This window comes from Salvia splendens, chromosome 1, assembly GCF_004379255.2.
Source record: "Salvia splendens isolate huo1 chromosome 1, SspV2, whole genome shotgun sequence".
Lineage (NCBI taxonomy): Eukaryota > Viridiplantae > Streptophyta > Magnoliopsida > Lamiales > Lamiaceae > Salvia > Salvia splendens.
The window spans coordinates 41,718,808-41,743,750 of NC_056032.1; the positions used below are offsets into that span (position 1 = coordinate 41,718,808).

The following is a 24,943-nucleotide window of genomic DNA, read 5'->3' on the forward strand; positions in this document are numbered from 1 at the left end:
AGATATTGCAAATTCTTTGCTTAATTGCTTTGGAGTTGTGGCTTATTCATTTATTTTGTAAATGATAATTGATTAAATATAAATTTTAAATTTGTGTTACATTGTTTTTAGGTTAATGGATAGATTTCTAAAGAAAAGACCTCGAGTTTCTATTGGTTCTTCAAGTGCTAATGTTGAGCAAGAACCACAACAATTGGAAAATCATGTGGTAGTTGAAAATAATCCGGACGAGATTGAAATTGATAAAGAGAAAATCAAAGCCGACCCAGGATTACGAGACCCTATAGATAGTTTTGATGTGAATATTCGTGATCGAATTCGTAGAGAATATGTTGCCAAAGGTCCTTGCCAACCAAAAAGGCCATGACTTTCCAAAAAATTGTTCCAAGAAGAATTCGTATGAAGAATGATGGACAAAGTATTACAAACTATCATTATTATCGTGTTGAAATTTTTTATCAGGTATTTTTGATAACTAATATTCTTGTTTATTTACACTTTGATATTAACTCCTAACATAATTTTTTTTCACAATCAGGTTGTTGATTTAATTAGTCAAGAAATGAGGAATCGTTTTTCTGAGTCCAGCACAGACCTACTCGAGTGTATGGCATGTCTTGATCCAAGAAATCATTTCTCCAATTTCAATGTCGATAAACTTGTTCATCTTGCCACCCTTTATCCGGAAGACTTTTCATCCATGGAGCTTAACTTGTTAACTAAACAACTTCAAAGTTTCGTGAGTGATGTAAGAAGAGATACACGTTTTTCAGATGTTGAAGATTTGGGAACTCTTTAAAAGAAGATGGTTGAAACGATGAAAGATAAGATTTTTCAATTGGTTTATCGATTGATAAAATTGATCTTACTTTTACCAGTAGCTACAACATCCGTTGAAAAAGTGTTTTCTGCAATGAAATTTGTGAAGTCAGAGCTGAGAAATAGGATGTGAGATGACTGGTTGAACGACAGTTTGACGGTATATAGCGAGAAGGAGGTGTTTGCAACTATTCCCAATGAAAGGATTTTGAGTCGTTTTCAGAAAATGGATACTCGAAGAAGCCAACTATCTCGCATAGCATAAGATTGTGGTATTTATATTTTTACGTATTTTTGTTTAGAGATATTTATTAAAATATTATATTTATAATCTTGATCGGTTCGACCCCACGATTTTTGATTCCTGGATCCGCCACTTCATCTATATATGAATAATATTTTAGACATAGCTTTCAAAATGCCCAATATCTTTATTTCTATATAAACATGATGATGTGTTGGGAATGACGTCAAACAATTCGTCACAACGTATTGTCACATTCTGACGATTTATTTGTTTTTTTCTTTTATATACTTATGGAGTATTAACTAACAGTTGTCTTTATGGTCGATGTTATCGTGCTTTATTAAATTGTTACAAACTATATGTGATCATCTATTCCAGCATATACTATGTAATTATTTTGTATCTTAATCAAAACATAATACGAGACTAAGCACAATTGTTGTTGATGTTGATTAGCATCTAAATCTACATTACATTAAAAAATACTTAATTCCGGTCAGTAAAATAGAAAAATCAGTCAGAAGCTATCCCATGATTAACTAAAAAACTATTACTATATGTTAACCAATTTTTTATAATTAATTTACTACTATAATCCATTAAAAATATCAATTTGATTTTCTAAATATACCATCTGCATTTAGAAAAATTGTTCAATTTGGCGTATCAACTAATGAATGGACGTTATTCTTTGTGCCCTTAGTTTTGGTTATTTTTGAAAAAATATAAACGCAAAGATGTCTCTAATTTGATATCCTTATAAGACATGATTGAATAAATAATTAGCTTGATATTTGGCAAATATATTGATGATAATTTAATTTCGATTAATCGAACTATTTTTAGTCCCAATTTAATCCGAGGTGGAATGCATAGCAAAAGCACTGAATCATTTGATTCACCTGTTGAAGATGAGACGTCCTTTATTAGTCATCAATGACATCACTTACGCATTTGCGTCATTATTCCGTTAGCACTAATCACCCAATTGATGCAAAGTTAACTTTTAATAATGACCAAGTTATTTGGACTTGAAAGTCTTGGTTCATTTCAGCATTATGGGTCAGTTGAATATTATTTTTAATATTAGTAGTAGGAGTATTATTTTTAATATTATAGCTTTGGAAAAGGAAAGAGGCTAGATATGTTTTATTGATGTAATAGGATCTGTTTGAATTTTTTATTTACTCTCTCTTTCCCATAAAATTTGTCATATTTTGATTTACTATAAATATTTAAAAAGGCGTATTGCCAAATAAATTATTAAAGATGATCAAAATTTGTAATGTTCACAATTACTACATCCGGTTGCTTTGCGGCAAATTACACATTAATATAGACAGTTGTATTTCTTCATGTGTTTTATTGTGAAGATCTTATTTTATTTGGTCAAATACACAAGCGACGTTGCCACTTCGTCAGCGTTGCGGCGTGGCCATTGTGTCATCTGATGACGTCAGATTGAAATATGTAATGCAGTTTCTATATGCACAATAAAATACTCCCGTCTCCATTTGATTGAACTACACAAAATGGTCTTTAGACTATGAGTTTATCCTACTCATAGTCCCTGAATTTTAAAAATATCGTCAGACATTCCTGAACTAAAGATTTATTTCAAATTTGGTCCTTTTGCCATTTTTTATACGAAAATATCCTTTTGAGCATTTGGGAAATTTGGTCTTTTAACAATTTAAATTTGATATTATTTCAGTGATGTACTAAATCTGATATTATTTCAAAATTATCATTCTTCTTCCCTTTCGTCATCCTTCACTTTGTTTCTTTATTTCAATATTAGATTTAATTTTATAAAATCAAATTTTAAATTTATATTTTAAATATCAATAAAATTTTTTAATTAAAACTATTAATTCATGGACACTATAAATATTGATTAAACTATTAATTTTTGTTATTTAATACTCCCTCCGTCCCATGCTACTCGCACTTTTCATTTTAGGCCGTAAATTTGGGATTGATTTTTTTGTGTAATTAAAAAAGAATTTTAGGTGTAATGAGACATCACTTAATAAAAGAGCTCTTAACTTAAACTAACATATTAATTAAATGCGTTAATTCTAACTTAAATTATAAATAGTGTAAGGACTTTGTGACGAGCCGAAAAGCAAACGTGCGAGTAGCACGGGACGGAGGGAGTATAATATTCAGCTGAATTGAAGAAGTGCATAAAAATAATTTTAATCATGATGGAAAAATAAGAGCTATTCTATTTAGCATTCGTTCAGTTGTTATAATTGGTTGTGATTAAATATTATGAAGTTGACTAAAAATTTGATACTACTTAAAATTTTATATAGGAATATTTTTGTTGAAATTTTCTAGTTAGTTTTGATTGTTTTCAAATAAACAAACGAAAATTATATTAGTCTTACATTAGATGTATATTTATTTCAGAATAAATCGTGTTATATGATCTATTTATGATTAAAACTATTAAATATTAATTAAAACTTAGTTGGTGTCGGCATACCTTATTGATTAAATATTAGACACTATCAAATATTGATTAAAACTTTTAGTTTTTGTTATTTAATAGTGTTAATAATTAATAAAAAATTATTAATATTTAAAAATCAAAATTTAAAATTTAATTTTATAAAATTAAATCAAATATTGAATCAAAGAAACAAAGTGAAGGATGACAAAAGGGAAGAGAATAATAATTTTGAAATAATATCAGATGTAGTACATCACTGAAATAATATCAGATTTAAAATGTTAAAAGTGTAAAAAGTCCAAATTGCCCAAACGCTCAAAAGGGTATTTTCGTATAAAAAATGAAAAAATGACCAAGTTTGAGATAAACCCATAGTCCAGGGATGTCTGGCGATATTTTTAAAGTCCATGGACTATGATCGAGATAAACCCATAGTCCATGGACCATTTTTGTAATTCACTCAAAGTTTTTTACCGTTTTTACACTTTAAATCATGAACTATGGGAGTATAATTTAGAGAAAAAAAAACCCTCGATTTATTAAGAGAAAAAAAAAAAACTAAAAACTCATTGGGTTGCCTCCCAACTAGCGCCTTTGTTTAAAGTCGTTGGCTCGACTTAGTCTTCTAGCTACAACTCTAAACAAGAAAATAAAATGTTAGAAAACTATACAAAAATAAAAATAAAAAGAATCCTAAATTAAATAACCAGTTGCCTCCCCGGCAACGGTGCCAAAACTTGATGTGTAATTTTAGAGCTTTTATATTAATGGATTATTAACACACAAGTTTAATAAAATAACTCTAATATTACAACGATTCTGCAAGAATACAGAGTCGACTGTAGTACTTCGAGTGTCGAACCACAGGGAGGCGTACGGTTATCTAATAAGGTTTGACGAGATTAATACACAATTTAAAAACTAAAGCTACAAACTAAAGACTATTCGAACGGGAACATATGTCACTCCAAGTTGCTCACTAGGCTTGTATCGTTCTACACCTTTAACAATGAAACATAAGAAGGGATTAAAACATCAACCTAATCGCGTACACTGAACATGTTTGCGACGTATAGTTCACAGTCAGCTGAACACTTGTTCCATGAACTAATTTTCAATGTCTATAAACTCCTGCGGAAGCGCGGTGAGACATAAACATCTACTATGATCACCTACTTAATCCACTATCAAATTATCCCCTGAACAGTTCTAATTCGATAGCACACCAACAATCAATCAATCCTAAACTATGTTAAAGAGACAATAGTTAAGGAATTAACAACACTACATCTTTAGCAAGAAAACGTAGAGTTTAATCAAAGCAAACATTGTTGGTATCAAAACACATTATTCGATGGTGTGAAAACATCCATACAAGCCTAGATTACAACTTGGAGCAACTTAGAGAGCTTAGCCTAAAAACATGGTGAAATATGCAATAAAAACCGTAGGAAGCATGCTCTCGTTGAGTGAAATTGGGATTCGGAAACGGAGGTCGGAATGATTGCCTTTCTTCAATATTTGTTGAATAATCAATGCTTCTCTCCCTGACACCTTTTCTTTTCTTTCTCCCAGCCGTCCACTCACGCCCCCTCTCCTGACACCTTTTGCCCTTTTTCTTCTTTTTTTCCCAAAACTGCCGAGAACTGCAAAAATGCAGTTGAAAACGCCTCACCCGGCCGGGTATAATTATTAGGCATAAAATTCACCCGGCCGGGTGGCCAATTTTTAGGACTTGCTGGAATTTTCGTAGTGTGAACCTCCTACCCGGCCGGGTGGAATTATTAGGCATAAAATACACCCGGCCGGGTGCCTCATTTTGAGCACTTTCTGCCCGGTCTGTCAACTTGGAAATTTTGCACAACTTTTTCACCATCCGAGCTTCATTCCTGGTTTCTTTTCACCATTCATTCATTTTCCTACACCATAAAACATACTTTTGCAAGCATCAAACTATATAAATCATGTAAAGTTAGGGGAATAAAAATGTACAATTTGATTCACATCAATGGACCCCACCATCACTTAACATGTTTGTGTGTATGTAGTAGGAGATGGAGTAAGGAAATGACATATGTGATCTCAGTTGGGAGACCAACTTAAGGTGGATAATTTAAATCATTTCAAGGCCATATTTATGTTAGGAATTACTATCTTGAAATAGTATTGGACGCCACACGTTCTTAATTTTATCTGAGAGTACTAAAAGTTTCTGCTATTCACAAACAAAAAAGAGGAGACAGTTGCACCAAACCTAAAAGTTTTGTTTATATTTTGATTTTTTGAGTTTTGTGGAGATGAGCGAGTATATCAAAGTTTTGTTTTTATTTTGATTATTTGAGAGTTGGTGGAGGTGATTAAATATATCTTTTGGCGTGAACAAGGAATTGAAAAACTAAGAACAAACTTTGAAGAACTGAAAAGTGAATCGACTTCATTGATGAGAGGAGTGATCGAGATTGTTTGATACAATATAATTCGCAATTGGGGAGCTTCAAACGAGAAGAAGAAGAAGCAACTCCAACAAGCTTGATCTTCAATCCTTTCTTCTTCTTGTGTTTCCTCCATAACTACAAAGCTCCATCCCACAAACACAATTCAGCAGCTCAACTCCACATTATCTGTTGACTTTAAGTTACTCAACTATTCGCCATCCAATTTCTCATTAGGTTAGCTATATAATTTATTTGTAATACTAAATACACTTTTATAATAAGATAAGTTAATAATATGGTGTTGATATTACAATTATTGACCATGTGTTGAGATGGCCGAGTTGGTCTAAGGCGCCAGATTAAGGTTCTGGTCCGAAAGGGCGTGGGTTCAAATCCCACTCTCAACAATCATTTATTTTTAAAATTCATTAAGTTTTATTCTATCAAAAATAAAATGAAAATTGGAACCCAATTCAATTACCCATCTATATTTTTAAATTTGCTTATTGTAAAAGGAAAATTTGAAAATAACACATTTTTTATATAATGTAAATGACTAATCTTTGTACCTACCTAGTCAGAAACTAGTGTACGAAAAAAATTAGCATGCAACAATTCGTTGATTATCATTTCATTATAAGTAAAAATTGGTCGTGTGTTCTCACTTCTCAGTCATAACCAACTCCAAATAATATAGTTTTCGTTGGATAACCCACTCTAATTTCAGCTAGCCCGATGGGCTCCTACAAACTTTTATATTTGTGTTGGGTTAGAGATATTTTGCTTAGGCTTTTCATTTTTGTCCATCAATTTATGCTAAATTACGATCCATAGATGATAGATCCAACAATTAAACTTTAATATTGTAATAGTATTTAGTTTTAGAAGCAGTAAGAAGAATTTAGGTTAGAATGATATACAGAATACGGCTTACCCAATAGTTGTAATACTCTATACAGGCATGAACCCGAAAATGTTATGTTCGGCCTATTGATCGGAGAAAAATGACTTACAGATTTGTATTCACTAACAATAGTTGTAATACTCTATTCACTTTTTTTTTCTTTATCTCACGTCTATTATCAGTTTTGTATTAAAATTCGATGTTATCTCCAAATCTCTATTTTTATAGGATGAATGGACTATTCGGTAATGCAGTTTATTTTCATGTGTAAATAAATGGTAAATTTGATCAAAAACAGCAGTGGAGTACCAACATTCTATGTATTGTAATTGTATGCAGACCATGTTTGTACACTCATTCTTCTTCTGTAATCTCCCTATTAATTAAGGTTTCTAAACTAATTAGTAGGTATGCCCAATTTGATATTCATTCTTCTCTGTATTCTCTAATTAATTAAGGTTTGTAAAATGTCTACTTATTATTCGTCAAAGCCCAAAGCCCTCGTGTCTCTTCATCTCTACTAAAAATAAACCAAGAAAGGAAGGATCTTTTCTGAGAAAGTAAAGTGAAAATGGCGAACCCTCCGAAGCCATGGAAAGCAGAGTATGCCAAGTCATCAAGATCGTCATGCAAAACCTGCAAGAGTTCCATCGAGAAGGAGACTCTCAGGCTTGGGAAGATGGTCCAGGCCACTCAGTTTGACGGGTTCATGCCTGTATATTCCATTCCTCTCTTCCTGCTATCAAATTAGCCCCTTAATTTTCAAAGCCCTAAAAATGCTTTCTTTTTTGTAACGTCTTTCTTGTTCTTGGCAATGTGGGTTCTGTATTTTGATTTGTTTTTGTTGCTATGCATGCTTTGTCCCGTTTTAGGTGTATCCCTTTTTTTCTTTAAGCCCAATTGCCTGGACATAAATCCTTTTCCTTGTTTTTTGGCTCCTTGATTTCGAGATATTGGCCTTTTTTCTTACCGAATTATGTAGTCTGTTCTCTTCATTTCACTTGGTGACGCCTTATTTAGGTTCCTTTTTATGAAATCATGCAGCTTGGATAGCTTCGACTGTGGTTTTTTGAACTGGACTTATGCTTTTGTGTTAAATGGATGGATTGTGGCTGCCTCTATGTTGTTTCTCGTTAGTATTAGGGTACTTCCATTTGAAATAAAAAAGTACTACTATAATTTTGATTTAACATTCTTGTTTTGGGAGGTAAAACTTCTTTAGTTTATGCCACTTGACTTGAGTTTATTTCTGGAGCCAGATGTGGAACCATGCTTCTTGCATCCTAAGGAAAGCGAAACAGATAAAACTGTACGTATCTTTACTACCGGAAGAAAAACAAGGTAAATAATAGTAGGTTCTGGGGATTTTCTTATTCATGTAGCGATTCTTGCAGGGTTGATGATGTGGAAGGTTTGGAGTCGCTTCGCTGGGATGATCAGCAGGGGATAAGGAAGTATGTTGAAGATGCAGTTGTATCGATCTCCACTGCTGTTCAGAATGTAGAGTGTGGTGTTGATGTTTCCCCATCGGCTCGTGCTACTTGTCGCAGCTGCAAAGAGAAGATTGCAAAGGGTGAGGTAAGGCTTATAAGGCTGATCTTGATAAAATGAAAACCAGACATGTTTTGTCTGGTAAACTATCTTTACTTTTCATTCTCTAAATATCACCCTGCCTTACTCTGGTTAGATGCACATTCTCAGATGGAAATGAATGTCATGTTTGTTTTACTATGAAACACGTGTTAATACTTAATGCCATGCTATAAGAGAACCAATTGATGAATTATTTGGCTCTGGATCTGTTGCAAGTGTGGACTGGAATACATATATAGTAATTACTTTTAGCTTACGAGTTATGTGACAAGTTGCTCTCCCTCATTATTCATTAACCAAAAGGACTTTTACCGAGTTGTCTCATACCAACTTATAAAATGGTATTTGTAACGAATAACGAGTAGTAGAAACCTTGCAGGTTCATCTAGTGCCTAATTCTATTTCCTTATTAGTAATCAGCATCAAGTGTTTCAGAGTTTTCTTATCAATTCTAGTACTATTTCTATTGTAACACAGAATGTGATAGCTCTTTTTTCAGAAATAATGCTATTACATAGTCATTTCCATATCTAAGAATATTATGGGTTGTCTTGAACTGTTCATCTTGTATACTCCCTCTATCCCAATTCCCTTGTTACTCGCACTTTTCTATTTCGGTGTTCTCTTATTAAGTGATCCCTCATTACACTTAAAATACTACTCTCTCTGACCCATGTTACTTAAGGCGTTTCTTTTCGGCACGGGATTTAAGAAAGTTGTGTTTAATGAGTTAAATAAAGTAGAAGAGAGAATAAAGTAAGAGGGATGAGAGAAAGTAAAGTAAGAGAAAGAATAAAATAGGTGTGATTAGATGTTTTGTTTTTAGCCAAAAAGGGAAATGACTCAAGTAACTTGGGACAACCCAAAAAGGAATACGACTCAAGTAACTTGGGACGGAGGGAGTACTTAATTTAATTACATTAAAAAATCAATCCCAAATTTACGACCTAAAACGAAAAGTGCTAGTAACATGGGACGGAGGGAGTATTTATTTTTGCATGTTCCTTTCGCAAAGAATATGAATTTATATGTTTCTTGCATAAATTTTTGGTCCATGATAAACTTTTTGCTTGATACAATTGTGTTTATCTCACTGGAACTTTATATTGAAGAACTGATGCCCATGGGTACTTGATGATAATGCTTAGCTACTTATTTGTATGATTACCCATTTCTTTTTGTTTTCTGGTTGTGTGTATTAGCTTCGAATATCAACCAAGCCTCAAGGTACCAGAGCATTGTCCTGGAACCATGCTAAGTGTTACCTGGACACGGCATCAGATCCCCAACTGGAGAAGTTTTCCGGATTGGACAGTCTTACAGCTTCAGACCGAGCTACACTTCAGTCGCTTGTGAAGAAACCTTCTGCACCTGGAGGTTTGAGTTTTACTTTAGTTAATTGATTAGTTTCTTTGACTATGTCACTGAAATTTCCCATTGCAGGCACAAAACTGGAGCATGATGAGAAGGGGGGTCTCCAACAGGCAGAAGCCAAAGGTGGGGCCAAGAGGAAAAGAGCCCTTGAGAGTGATGATGCTCCTCTAAGCAAGACCTCATCTTCCAAGAATACTAAAGACTTGAAAGATGAAAAGCCTGCCCTGGAAAACCAGTTGGAGATGCAAAGTAAGAGCCTCTGGGCCCTTAAAGATGATCTCAAAAAGCATGTTACTACATCAGAGTTGAAAGAGATGCTAGAAGTCAATGAGCAAGATTCAAAAGGATCGGAACTTGACTTGCGCGCACGCTGGTAATGTATATTCTGCTTTCATTACGATTATGAAAAAACTATGTCATCTTTTAAAATTTGATGAAATATTTTCATAATTAGTGGCAAACTTATTACCTGGTGTTGTGTTTTGGTTCTTTTTACATATTTTGTAATTTTATTATTTTTCCTGTTTCAGTTTTGAGCTCTTTTTCCTTGATGTAATGGTCTTTTTTTCTTTCCCATTATGACCTTACTCTCCTATTGATCTTTCTTTTTACTTCATTTTTCTTTACTCATGTGCTTGCTTTTCTCAGACCTTACATCCCCCAGTATTGTAATCATTAAAAAAAGTAGAATGCTAAGGTCTTATGCTAAATCTATCATGAAATATTCATGTTTAAGGTTCTTTTTTCTTCTGAGGTGTTCAGTGCTGATGGAATGTTTTTTGGAGCACTTGCAAAATGCCCTATTTGTTCTGGATGCCTCCATTATTCCTCCGGAATGTATAGATGCTCTGGGTATTTATCAGAGTGGAGCAAGTGCTCCTATGCTTCGCACGAACCTCAACGTATTAAGGGGAAGTGGAAGATACCTGAAGAAACAAGCAATGATTATCTTGTTAAGGTAATGAGAAGAAGCTCACTAACTTCCACATTTTAACCTTAACATTGGTTTCCTGATGAGTCATTATTTGCAGTGGTTTAAGTCGCAAAAAGTGAAGAAACCAGAAAGAGTGCTTCCTCCAAAGTCCCCCGGTGGACCATCAGGCAGTCAATTTGCTAGTAGGCTTAGTCCATCCTCCAAGGTTGAAAATATTGGAGATTTGAAGGTTGCCATTGCTGGAGTACCTGATAAATCGGTGGTATGCTCTTAAATTTATTTTCTTTAGTGTTGCCATTTTATGTTATAAAATTTTGTCACTCAGCTTTATTTTGGTGTAAGAGCTAGCTGTATATTTTTTGCTTTTTCAGGAGGAGTGGAAAAACAAAATTGAAGGATCAGGTGGACAAGTTCATATGAAGATTAAGAAAGGTTCAATATTAGTGTGCTCAAATTGATCTAATCTTGTATCTTTTGTATTTAGGAATTTTTTGTTACTTTACCCTCTTTTGAATTATTTTTCACAGAAACCAATTGCCTAGTTGTCCCCGGTATGCTGGATAACACTGTTGCAGAGGTAAAAAAGGCAAGGTAATTGCTAAGTGTAAGACATTTTACTTTGGTTCCACCTTAATTTTCTATTCAAACTGGTAAATCCCTAAAGCGCATGGTGTTTTCGATTAGTCTCATCTTGCGTTTGTCTTTTGACTTACTGGGATCAACAATTTCATCTTGACAGGAGGATGAAGTTACCGATTGTGAGGGAAGATTATCTAGTTGATTGCATTAAAAGACAGAAGAAACTTCCTTTTGACTCATACCGAGTCGAAGCAATTGAGAAGACTCATAGCATGGCTACTATCAAGGTGAAAGGGCAAAGTGCTGTGCATATGCAATCTGGCTTACAAGATTCTGGGCACATTCTTGAGGATGGAAAGAGTATCTATAATACAACATTGAATATGTCCGATTTATCAACTGGTGTTAATAGGTATATCATTCTTATTCTGAATCTTCTTTGAAGTAATGGAATCAATTTAATTTTGACAGAGAGTGGCATTTTAAACTTCATTGATACTAGACTATCTTCTGATTTATTGTTTCCCGTTAATGTGTACCCTGTTCGACAGTTTTCTTCCTTTTCTCTATGTTCATGAAATTATAATGCGTTCCAAAAAGCAAGTTTAAATCCCAAAAGAAGTATTTTGGCATCCCTCTTTTGTAAATATAAATGTACATGTATCTACTGCATTATATGATGTTTGTATGATTATTTTGCCAATTGCAAATACTGGATCATGATGAGTGTGTGCCTAGATTTTGTTGCTTTCAATTATTGAATGCACATACCTGTACAGTTATGGCTCGCACCTGTATAAAATATGGTGTTTCGTGGCCTTGCTTAAACAAATCATCACATAACCTTAACTCCAATGTTGGCTACCATGTGAGTGGACGATCTGTAGTTTACTTTTCAATCGCATTTAGTTTTTTGCTTATAGATATTTCTGTCCATTATGTTTGTCTTCTGCCTGCTGTTGCTAATATCTGGCTTGGTTAATTTCTTTTTGGTTTCCCTTTAATCTGTATATTCGTCTGATATAATTTCTGTACTCTGCATGTGAAGTTACTACATTCTTCAAGTCATTCAAGATGACAAAAGCTCCGACTGTTTCGTGTTCCGGAAATGGGGCAGAGTTGGGAACGAGAAGATTGGTGGAAGCAAGCTGGAAGAAATGCATAAATCTGACGCAATTCAAGAATTCAAACGGTTATTTCTGGAGAAGACTGGGAATACATGGGAGTCATGGGAGAGAAAAGTAGATTTTCACAAGCAACCTGGCAGATTCTTTCCATTAGATATTGTACGCTATTCTTTTTCCTTTAACTTGGAAATTCTTTTGCAGTGGTTTGAGTGAGAATTTTATCAAAATTTTGTATATCTATGTTTATAGGATTATGGAGTAAAAGACTCATCTAAGAAGAAACAGCTTGATTTCACAAGCAGCAAACTTGCACCTCAGTTGGTGGAATTGATGAAGATGCTTTTCAATGTGGAGGCATACAGGTTCCGGGATCTGTTTGTGATGACAATATAATGTTTTATGCTCTACAATATAACTAAAAGACCAGAATTATGCAGGGAAGCTATGATGGAATTTGAAATTAATTTGTCTGAAATGCCGCTGGGGAAACTAAGTAAAAGCAATATCCAAAAAGGTGCATCCATCAAGCTTTATTATACGTTACACTATAATACCTCATGTGAATTTTTTGTAGGTCGATTGTATTCACTCTACATACAGCTAGAAACCGAGTATTAATTAGTTAAATCTATGTGGTTATTATTCATTTCCAGGTTTTGAGGCGTTAACACAGATCCAAAATTTGTTAAAGAACAATGATTATGATCCTGCAGTGAAGGAGAGCCTTATAGTTGATGCTAGCAACAAATTTTTCACTGTTATTCCTTCAATCCATCCGCATGTTATTAAGGATGAGGATGACTTTAAACTAAAGGTACATTGTGATGCTCCTAACTATGTTTTGTCATTGGGTGTTTTTCTGTTGAGTCTCATTGAAACTCATGCTAGTGTTCTCTGTGTTTCGAAGCTACTTTATTTTATTACCTTAGACCATGCACTATCAATAAGCAGCGGTAAAAATGACTTGTGCATCTTGCTGCAAATGCTAACTTTCTTTTCTGTGATATGAGCTGGTGATGACTCATGTTATCATTGCGGGAATATCTGAAGCACATATTGAAAAAAACCTAGACGATTAATAAGACATTGATTAGTAATGTTTGGAGAAGTTGCAAGGACTATGTTTAACCAGCAAAATTTCTTTGCTAATTTATTACTTGGAAAATGACGCTTGAACGGATGGCTTAATTTGATTGAAGCATGGTATATCAGCAACTTTAATTTATAGAAGTGACCCCATCCTGTCAAAAAAAAAGTGACCCCATCCTGTCAAAAAAAAAAATTCTAACTGAAACCAAATGCAGCTTACTTTCACTACTTTTTTAAGATGACAAGCAGAACAAGCAATTCAATGATTCCATTAGGCTCTCCCTATCCTGTAGTGTCTGTTAAAATATCTTCTTCCATTCTCCATTGATTCTGACTATTATCACCTTTATTATAGGTCCAATCTATTAACTTAAAATATTTACATATACATTTATTACCTTTAAAGGGTGAAGCTATTTGTTCTCTGCTTAAAGAAAAACTATTTGTGTATTGTAAGTAAATGGCTTGAATCTGGAGTGTTACTTTCATGTATAGGAACGTTTTAAATGGGTGGAGTACTTTTGTTTGTAATAATGAAGTCATTTGACTTGTAAAACACTTTACATGATTGATATCGTCATTGTTTATTTGGTTTATGTATTTCTTTTTTTTTTTGGCATTTTAGTAGCATTTTTACTATTTCTTCAGGTGAAGATGCTGGAAGCACTCCAGGATATTGAAATAGCTTCAAAACTGGTTGGTTTTGATGCCAATACCGATGAATCCATTGATGAGAAGTACGAGAAACTACGCTGCCATGTTTCTCCACTTTCACATGACAGTGAAGAGTTCCGACTGATTAAGAAGTATCTGCAGACTACACATGCTCCTACTCACACAGTGGGTTCTTTTGTCCATTAAATTGAAGGTGTGTATATACCTACGTACATGAACAGTAAATTCTGATTTTACCTCATTCCTCAGGAATGGGCACTTGAATTGGAGGAAGTATTTTCTCTTGAAAGACAAGGAGAAATGGACAAGTATGCTCCGTATCGATCAAAACTCAAAAACAAGATGCTTCTCTGGCATGGTGGGTTTCCAATCTATGCATATTTTCAACTCAGCTACTGAGGATATGCTTAGGAAATTGGATATAATATTCTGTTTTTTACAGGATCACGATTGACCAACTTCGTTGGTATCCTTAGCCAAGGATTACGAATTGCGCCTCCCGAAGCCCCAGCAACTGGCTATATGGTTCTCTTATGACACTCATATTGTTTTAGTTGTAAAGGTTTAGTCAGTAAGCTTCATCCACTTACTTTTAAAAGGTTTAATGATTTGCAGTTTGGGAAGGGAGTTTACTTTGCCGACCTGGTCAGTAAAAGTGCTCAATACTGTTTCACCGACAAGAAAAATCCCGTGGGACTGATGCTTCTCAGTGAAGTTTCCTTGGGCGACGTTTATGAGCTAACAAAGGCACAGGTAACATGAAGTTAATATTTTCCCCAATGCTATTAGTAATAAATTTGTGTATCCTTGGCTGTACCTGAATATATTTACTTATTCGAATATATAAGTCATTACACAATTGATGCTAAGTACTCTTTAACGTATTTGTTGTATTACAGTATATCGACAAGCCTCCTAAAGGAAAGCACTCTACTAAAGGCCTTGGCAAGAAAGTGCCTTTAGAATCAGAATTTGTGAAATGGAGGGATGATGTCGTTGTACCTTGTGGAAAACCAGTGGATTCGAAAGTGAGGGCGTCAGAGCTTATGTACAATGAATATATCGTCTATAATACAGCTCAAGTAAGTGTTTCGACACCAGATGCTTTCTTGGTGTTGCAGTTCAATTTGTCATTGTACGCATGGAATCTTTTCTGCACATCACGATTGTCATCGACAATTTGATGCTATGTTTTTCGATGTGAATTCTGAACATATCGATTTGACATGTTTCTTACGCAGGTTAAGATGCAGTTCTTACTGAAAGTGAGGTTTCATCACAAGAGGTAGACCTAATTTCATGGTAGTTAGTTCCTAGCTCCACCTGTACAGTAGTACCGTGGAGAAGGAAACATGCCCTTCTTTTTTGTCTTCGTTCTAGACATTCCTCGAATGTGTGTGTGTCCGTGCAACAGTTGACTGGTCTTGTTTCTTGTTCAGCAATGGGAATAGAGTTGCATCTCATTTTGGGGTTAGCTGGAGATGTAACTCATATTTTGCTTGTATTAATGCTGCTTCTTTAATCAGTGATACCATCTCCATATGCCTAAATCTATACTATTAGCAATTAAGACATTGCATCACATGTAGCGAAATTATTGCACCACCACATAATGCAGGAAATATCACGGAAAATGTATACATGCACGTTGGAATGAACCAAAAATCTATTCTATTTAAGTTAGGCTTTTTTTATTGTTAAATAGATCAATTCAAAGATGAGAAGATTCAGTTATTGTTAATTATTTTGATGGAGAACAAAATGATTGTGTAGGATCTTGTGAGAACTCACACGTGCGCATCCGGCTTATCTTTTAGATATGTATGTCTATGTCTATGTCCGTGTGATCTAATGAACTATACTATACGGGGTGTTCGGTTGGCAAGATTAAATCTCATGATTAAATATGTATCATGTTTGGTTCATAAGATTGAACCATTCAATTTAATCCTAGATGGATAGTCTCATGATAATTAGTCATAGCCTCCCCCTCCAATTAAAATAATCTTACAACTTAATTCTAGATGGATAGTCTCATGATATTAGTCATGGCAACCGAACGCCACCTACTATTACTAAACGTATTTCCCTATCCCAATAATTGCGCCTTTAAAAAAAATAAAAAAAATTAGTAGTACAAACTTTGAAACAATTTCAAGGTAATGATATCAGAGCCAATCGAGTAGTATAATATTTATATTTAATTAGTTATATCTACAATAAATTTGTTAGATTCTAGAATCAATTATTCACGTTATCATTTTCTCTACACTTGTAGGAATGTGTATTTCAGTGCACACGTGTCCTCTATTTAGTATAATTTCTAAAGCATACAATATTACGTATTTATATTTAAATTGCAAAAAAGAAGAGGAGTATATATACTAGACACAAATTCATAAATATAATATAATAAGTACTACTCCCTCCGTCCCGCACTACTCGCACTTATTTCCTTTTTGGGCGTCCCAAGTTACTTGCACTCTTTCCATTTAAAGACATTATGACCGGAAAATCTAAAAGCTATACATATAATTATAGAAGCAAACATATTAGTGTATAATATGAGAGTGGGGTCGTTTGGTCTAGGGTTTATGGTGAAGTAAGTAGGTCTACCTAATAATAGCATCGTGGATATACAATTTTAATAGCTGAATAACCACAAATTAATAGACCATATGTTCCCTGTACTCACTGCACTCTGCCACATCCTTGCTTAAGTTGATTTCGAAAGTTTATCAACTAATTAATCAACAAAATACTTCTTTCCCCAAACCCCACAAACTTACTTAATTTATGATTAATATCAAATGGTTATTAATTAGTTGAAAGGTCATTTTTAGCGGAAAACTAGTTCACTCTTTTTGGGAAAGAAGATGACAAAATGGAGCCTCACTAGTTGGTGACTTAATAAATTGAACTATTTCATTAGAAACTAAATTTCGTACGAAGAAAAAGAATTGGAAAAAATCAGTCAAAATGCATTAATGTAATTTATGACCCAAATTTCAATGAGAGTTCAAACGCTATATACAAAAATATTTATATTTCAAGTTTGGTTTTATTCATTGTGTTTTGTGTACTGCTGTATTGGTTATAGTGATTAGTGACTTTAGTTTTATTAGGCACAAAGCAAGAACTTTTTTTCATTTATGAATTGTATATCGATTGTTAACCATATGTAACCAAGTAAGAAAAAAACAATAAAGTGATCATAATTAGTTTGAATGAACCATTATTGCTGGAAAGTATGAGTAGAAGTAGAAACAAAGTAAATTAAGTTAGTTATTAAAAGAAACGAAAGATATTATTAATAATTCTTCAAGAAAAAATCACGAAGGAAAAAACAATTTTGAGTGAAGCGGAATGTATTCACTTCCAAACTTCATTTCGGCGTTGAGGCAATATTCTGAGATGACAACAAAAGCTTTTAATTAAAATATAGAAGAATAAATTTTCGATGCTCTATTTTGATTTGTTGTTCAAAACTTGATGATAAAAGAAGAGATATATCATAAAATATTTAGCTTTTAGTTGCCTGGTGTTAATTAATCGCATTTAATATATGAATATATCTATGGCTACGGGATGGCATTTAAATACTATACTAAATAAAAATAAGAATAATTATACAATAATGCATTAATTACAGCGAGGTAACATTTCTGAAAAGGGCTTTTAAGATGGACAAAAATGGGCTTCCTTTTGGAACCTAGCCCATTTTATAATTGTTGAAACTATATTACTCAATAAAATACGTTTTGCAACGTAAATGTCCCAAAATAGTTTGGGTCGACTATTCTTAGGTAAGTTTTGTTATCTCGGAGGGTACGGCATGAGTTTTAATGCAAAACTGGTAAAGTAAGAAAAAGAAGTTTAAAAAAAGTAGTTAAAGTATTGTTAATGAAAAATGAGACCGTCTCATTAATTCGAAAGAGAAATTTGCCATAAATAGATCGAAACTAATATGATGAATGGCACAAAATGTAAAAACATGTCTATTTTACGTGGAATGAGTAAGTATGTGATAATTGAAAAAAAGGAGGAACTTTGGCTCATGTAAATTCCGTGTAGAACTGTTGTATTTTGAATTGATTGATTATTGTGTAAGATAAATGGAATAATTATGAATAAAATACAAAAAATAGATATTTTCCATAATCATGCAAAAATGTGTAGCACAAAAAGTTGATGACTCATAGTTTAACTTATAGTGATCTAATATAATTAGCAGTCTAGCAAACAACCATCTTTAAAAAAATCAACAAAAAATATATACATAAAAAATCTCTCTTTAATTAGGCTCTGAAACTTTCTGTCCTTGAATGAATGGCCAAAACTGATGATGCGTTCGGACAATATATGCAGTGCAGACCAAGAACACCATATAGTATAAAGTATACTAGTATATGTGTGTGTTATACATAAACAAGAATACATATAATATATAGGACACTGTATCCAAAATTTGAAGCATGATGACCAAGTATGCTTCCACTAATTTATTATCTTCACATAATAAATAATCTTCTTAAGAGAATAACTTTTCTGATCAGCCAAGTATAATGTACTAGCTCAGCAATAATTAATGAAACATTTATACACTTTCTAGCTGATGCATGGCTAGTATTCAGTTACACAAACCAGGCAATCAAGAAACGTCCAGTATATATGAAATCTACGATAATCATCATTAGTTTTTTGTTTTGAGACAATTACATCAAATAATTGAATCAAACACCAAGAATTATCATAGCTACATATATAACATGTGTTTATCAAGCACTGAAATATTCTCACTTAGTCACTTGATCTACACTTAAATCATGAGTTTTTGCTGCACTTATCTGAAGCCTAGCATCAGATCATTTACACTGTAAATGAACTAACTATAGTTACTACTCCTAATTAATGACTTCGAATCACCAACAAAATCAATAACATACATACTAGAAAAATAGCAGAACTTACTATCCACAAAACATAGTAATAATGGAACGAAAAAAATAAGAAACAGAATCAGGAATTACAAGAGTTAGTTACAAGTTACAACCTAGGAAAAAGGGACAAAATGCACAAAATGTCAGTGCAACAGAATCTAGCAATTTAGGTTTAGTACCACAAGGGGAAAGTATAGCAGTGTCTTAATTAGGTTTTAGATGTAGGTGTTAATAGCAAATGAGTAAAACCTGCAGCTAAGTATGAATAAAAAGTAAGCTACTATAAATAATTTCTAATATATATATTTATCCAAACTCCAGAGTCACACTTACACATGATCTAAGAAAACAATCAATCATAGGTGGCGATGAACCGTTTTCCGACAGCACAAGCATTTCTAGGGTTTCAAATTTTGCAGACAAAAACCACTAATACAAAAATTTGGATGATCATGTATTCTGGCAAAAAAGCCCTAAATATATAGAAATCAATTATTCAATCCTATATTAATGGTGAATATATCTGAATGCAACTGACTCGAGATCATCTTGAAACGGCCATTGCCTCACCTCCGACTCCATCTCCCCCGAATCGAAACTCCCAAACGACTGATTATTACGAGAAGAAGCGTCGGGATTGATCTCCGCTCCACCTCCGAAATAGCCGTGGAAATCCGATTCCAATTGGGGCTGATTTTGATACCAGCTCTGCAAATCGGCATTAGGGTTTGCTGCCGTTGCGATCGAATGAGCTGCTTGCTCCTTCAGAGAAGCCAGCTGAGCTTGCAGATTCACAACCTGATCAAATTAATCCAATATAACAAAATGCTGAGGAGTTCTTAGGAAAGTTGGAAAACAGTATTATATAATTGTTGTCCAATCCCAATTAGTTCGAGGTATCAGAAACAATTATGTGCCCCAAGCAGACGATATCAAGTAATCCGAAATCAATTCACCTGCTGTTGAAGGGCGAAGATGTGAGAAACGCAGCCGTAGATGGGATCTTGGAGCCTGGCTTGGGCTTCGTAGGCGATGGTGACGGCGGCCTCGCAGCGGTCGGAGATGGGGAGGTGGGCGAGGAGCTTGGAGACGTTGCTAGCGCCGAAGACCTTGTGAATGGCTGAGAAATGAGCGGCGCCTTGTTCGTGGCAGAAATAGGGGGCGAACACACAGCCCCTCACGCATTTTCTTCTCAAGAATTTGCAGGCGCCACAAGGGGAACCTGTTCCTGTCATATTCATTTAATTTTTATTTTTTTTTGTTAATTGAATGTTTTTGTAGCTAAGTATAGTAGTTGGGAATGATTTGGGTGTGATGAGGAGTTGATTGCACCATGGTTTATAAGGACAACTGAGGGTAGGGAGAGAGGTTGGATTATCTATATTTTATTACAATTTGTCGCCTTATTGGGCAACATATAACTATTTTTTTATTTAGTGAAAAAAATATACTCTTCCATAATTTAAATCACACATTAACTAGAATATGAGTATAATGATTTTGATATTTTGATGACGTATCAAAAACAAAAAAAATTAATTGAGATTTTAAATTATGATGTTCCCAGTAACAAAATACTTAGAATATTATTTTATGGATGTATGGGTAATCTTTGGCCCTTCGTCCAAATTTTATGCTCCTAACTCAGAACCCTTAAAGGATGATTGATCATTACACTCTTGTTTATTCGTTTTGTTTTAATTCTCCTTTAGCAGAAATCAGAATATTTTCTTCTGACATAGTCAATCATGGATTAGAAACATTTTTTAATGTATCAAGTGTTAATTAATCCCCACACACACATTTTCACGTGTAATGCATTTTAGTGGCCTTTTAGGCTGTGTTTTAACAGTTCCTTTCAGCTCCAGACAAATTCTTATGATTTGTCTTCTTCAATCATAATGTAAAAGTTATTCTGCTCAATGATCGAGATACACAGAAGATAACATTTATCTTTTCATTTCAAACATACTTTCTTCATTATAAATTATACCAGGAATTCCATACCAACAAGTTGTATTTCCAATTAAGATACTTATTTGGGGACCAAGTGGGATATTTTTTTAATCGAAAGTCAATACACTCAAAATTTATATAGGGTCTTTTGGAAATTTTTGCTACTATATATCTCACTAATATAAATAAATAAATAAAGGAGTGCCTAATAATTTTTTCAGGCTCCACCACTACATACACAAATATGAATGACATCAAACATAGAAGTAATTAATCCACATTGATTTTGAGAAGAGTAGGACTTGAGCTGGCTATGAGTAGGCCAATAGAGACACACACACATCTAGATGAATAAGGCGGTGAAGGTGATGGATGAAATGGGGAATTTATTTTTGCATAAGCTTACTTAAATCATGGCCAAATAATTATATATATAATACAGAGAAAATTGATATTTGACTGGTATTTTAGTCTGTTGTATAAGTAGTTATCATGCATACAGTTCACGCCGTCGAGATTAATCAAATTCCTTTGACTATTAACTCTTTCCTGGTAATTCTTGTACACTGTTGATGTATGACTCTTTGTCCTCTCACTTGTAATTTGTAAATGGAGAAGATTAATAATGACCAGAAAAGAATTTTTGCAGAGTTAAGTAGTTTTTTGTGCTCCAACACAACACGAAAGGTTTCAATAATGACATAATTATTGAAGAATTGTGATACTTATATATGTCACTAAATAAAATTGTGACACATATATGAGTAGGGTTCTTTGATGCACGTCCAAACTCACAATAATATAATATTGTCCACTTTGAACTAAGTACTTAAGATTTTGTTCTTGGGACACTTACTATAAAGCCTCCTAATAATGGAGTTGGGATATCGACGAACCCTCATAATGGAGTACTCACGGTTTTGTTCGTGAGGCACATCCCATAAAGCCTCGTACTAATGGAGTTGGGCTATACATCGACGAACACTCACGTTAGTATAGTATTGTCCACTTTGAGTCGAACCTGTGTGGCTCAAGGTTGGTTTGCACGTTCCCGTTGTTCTTGTGTTAGCTTGATCATGACCTATGGTGGCATATGTGGTATTGGTTTGATGGGAGGTTTGTTAGGTTGCAAATTAACCGCGATCCTATATTTGAGAATAAGTAAAATTGCAAATCATACTACTACCCCAACTCTAGGCTTTTGAGAAGTGTCCTAATTAATAACAAAAGCTTAACCTCACACATATCATATATAGATAACTATTATGCGTGTGACAATCGTTGTTCTTAGTTTTGTGTAGATTAATTAGGTAAAAAAGGAAGCTCAACGTAAAATTAACAGTGTGCCTATTTGTGCATGGCGTCGCTTTCCTGGCAGCCATTATATATATATCCTCTCTCTCTATAAATATATAATTAATATATGTCCATTAATGTTCTTTTAGTCATGTGTACTTGTTGGCCACTTGAATCGAGAAAAGAGAAAGAATGATGAATGATCGTTGCAGACAAGAACGCGTGTTAATTAATGTGGATCCTTAAAATAATCGTCTTTTATAACAATTATGTTGAATGTTTGTTCAACTAATCTTTTTAAGACTCTATACTTATCTGTTTCACTAATACTTTTACCTTCTTAAATCGAATACTTATTCATCTCCTAGCCTTAATCTGCATGTTCGCACGGTGTCTACGGAAATGACTCAACGAGACCGGATCATTACTAAGTCTTGTGTTAAAAAAAATGAATTTTTCAACACGCTCTCATACGTGTGGAACAGAATGAACATTGTTCGGACTTCCACACGCACAACAAGAGATAGACAAAGAGATAAAATATTGCATGTGACTGTTAGCCTAGTGATAGAATGGTTAATGTCTGAGGTCAAAGGTCGATTTCAAGTTTGTGACGCGACCTTTAAAATTTATGTTGATTTACCTTTTAAAAATATTATTTTTTAAAAAAAGATAAACAAAGAGATATATATTGACTTGGGAGTTGGGTCTGCTCTGATACAGATACGATACCGTAGAAATGAGACACTCATATAGGGTGAGAGGAAGAATAAGTAAATGAGACATAATCATTATCAAGTCTGAGCCATAAATAAGGTTTTTCAATAATTAATTAAATCTTTGATAGTCTCACTTTCAGTAAATATTTACTATGAACGAGTTTAGTTTTTTTTCCCAAATACTCCTTCAATCCTAGAGAATTTTTTCCATTTTCGTCTGTCTCACAAAATTTGTCTCATTTCACTTTTTACTATTTTTTATAATGGATCTTATATTCCACTAACTCATTCCCGCTCACATTTTATTATAAAACTAATATATTAAAGTAGGATTCACATTCCACTAACTTGTTTAACTCACTTTGCATTACATTTCTTAAATCATGTGTCCGGTCAAAGTGTGATTATAAAATTTACGGGACGGAGGAAGTAACAAATATGAAGCACACAATATGAATAAATTAATGTCTCCCGTAAATTGGTGCGAATAATTATATGTAGGAAATACATACTTCGTTTTTAAAGAAATAATAAAAGATTCTGATATTCTCAAACTCATAGAGAATTGATTTTAGTGACGAAACGTGGCCGATGATTATCACTTTAAAACAGAATATTCAGTTCCATTTCCATTAGTAAAGCTGCAACATTAGTTAGCCCCCCCTTTTTCACCTTTGGGAGCATGAAAATCTGACAAAAAGAATGATCTAGATAAAAAATAATTTGTTAACTAGTTGTTGAAATATGATTGTACGGGATATACTATAAAATAATGCTAATCAAGAATATTAGGAACGACATTAATTTTATATATTCATTCGACAATGTACATACATTCCTGGCTCTCAATAGCTGTCCACTAATATGTTCTTAGGGATCATAATCATGTTTATAATATTATCCATGTTAAAATAATTACTACTATTATTTATGTTTAAATACTTTTAGTTCATTCAAAATTTAATCAAATTCAGACTAATTTCAATTAATTTACTAACCTTGCTACTGTAATATAATCACATGTAGTAAGTAAGGGATAATTAATGAATAACTAGAACCTTCTTAAATAAAATTTACTATTCAGAAACTTGATTTTACAACTCCATTGTAAATAACTTTTTTTTGCTATCATGAGCTTACATTTAGAAAATGATTGAATAGCTTCAGTTAATTAAGAGTGTTGGAGGAAAAATCCATGCATATATGTTACACATTTTGGTGAAGATTACTGATGAAAATTAAATAGATGCATTGTACCACTTTTGCTTCCACAAAATCATACTTGTCCATATGCATAATTACAAATTATCAAATATAAGTGGGGGGGCAAACGTGACAACCCGCTTAACTTTAAGCAAGATAAAAAATAAAAAAAAAATTAAAGAAAGTTTTATTAAAAACTCAAATTAATTTATTCTCTAATTACTTCACAATTAAAATACTTTATCTTTCGAATTCACTTTTATTAATACTTTTATATACTACTCCTAGTATTTAATAACATTTTTCCCTTCCTTTGTTGTACTACATAGAAATGGCCAAATTAATGTATAAAATCTGGTAAAACTCATAATATTACTCTCTTTCTATTAATTAATTACTGTTGCACCAAAATAAAAGAAAACAAAATTTGAACGGGTATAGTGATGCAAAGGTTGTGTTTAATTACTTGAAATAATATTTAGAGAAAATATTGTTGTTGGAAAGTGATGAAGACATTTGGCTATCAAGTGAATGGTCAAGCAGACAACTAGTTTGCACGTGGGCCCGACGCACGTGCGTGGGATGATTGCAG

At 33.4% G+C, this 24,943-nt stretch overlaps 2 protein-coding genes and 1 non-coding gene across 4 annotated transcripts; 2 read left to right on the forward strand and 1 right to left on the reverse strand.

The window, feature by feature from the left end:
• The first annotated feature begins 6,288 nt into the window (after positions 1–6,288).
• Positions 6,289–6,369, forward strand: TRNAL-AAG. The gene has a single exon. It is a non-coding gene; the product is annotated as a tRNA-Leu (tRNA).
• A 961-nt stretch (positions 6,370–7,330) lies between these two features.
• Positions 7,331–15,819, forward strand: LOC121752414 (poly [ADP-ribose] polymerase 1-like). Of its 2 annotated transcripts, XM_042147484.1 has the most exons (20): positions 7,331–7,581; positions 8,126–8,175; positions 8,261–8,444; positions 9,662–9,836; positions 9,903–10,206; positions 10,596–10,791; positions 10,865–11,029; positions 11,139–11,199; positions 11,295–11,358; positions 11,507–11,758; positions 12,395–12,632; positions 12,723–12,835; positions 12,911–12,987; positions 13,127–13,287; positions 14,211–14,402; positions 14,487–14,595; positions 14,680–14,762; positions 14,853–14,990; positions 15,137–15,319; positions 15,479–15,819. In XM_042147484.1, the coding sequence occupies exons 1-20, from the start codon at positions 7,438–7,440 to the stop codon at positions 15,524–15,526; spliced, it is 2,937 nt and encodes a 978-aa protein (XP_042003418.1). In that variant the 5' UTR covers positions 7,331–7,437; the 3' UTR covers positions 15,527–15,819. The 2 variants fall into 2 exon arrangements, with proteins under 2 accessions (XP_042003418.1, XP_042003425.1); XM_042147491.1 differs by lacking the exon at positions 7,331–7,581 and having other exon boundaries at positions 8,261–8,439.
• Positions 15,820–19,458: 3,639 nt separating this feature from the next.
• Positions 19,459–20,468, reverse strand: LOC121804619 (LOB domain-containing protein 29-like). The gene is made up of 2 exons (XM_042204228.1): positions 20,134–20,468; positions 19,459–19,975 (listed from the first exon to the last, which is right to left on the reverse strand). Exons 1-2 carry the CDS (start codon positions 20,416–20,418, stop codon positions 19,685–19,687), a joined length of 576 nt encoding a protein of 191 aa, XP_042060162.1. The 5' UTR covers positions 20,419–20,468; the 3' UTR covers positions 19,459–19,684.
• Between the last annotated feature and the right edge of the window lie 4,475 nt (positions 20,469–24,943).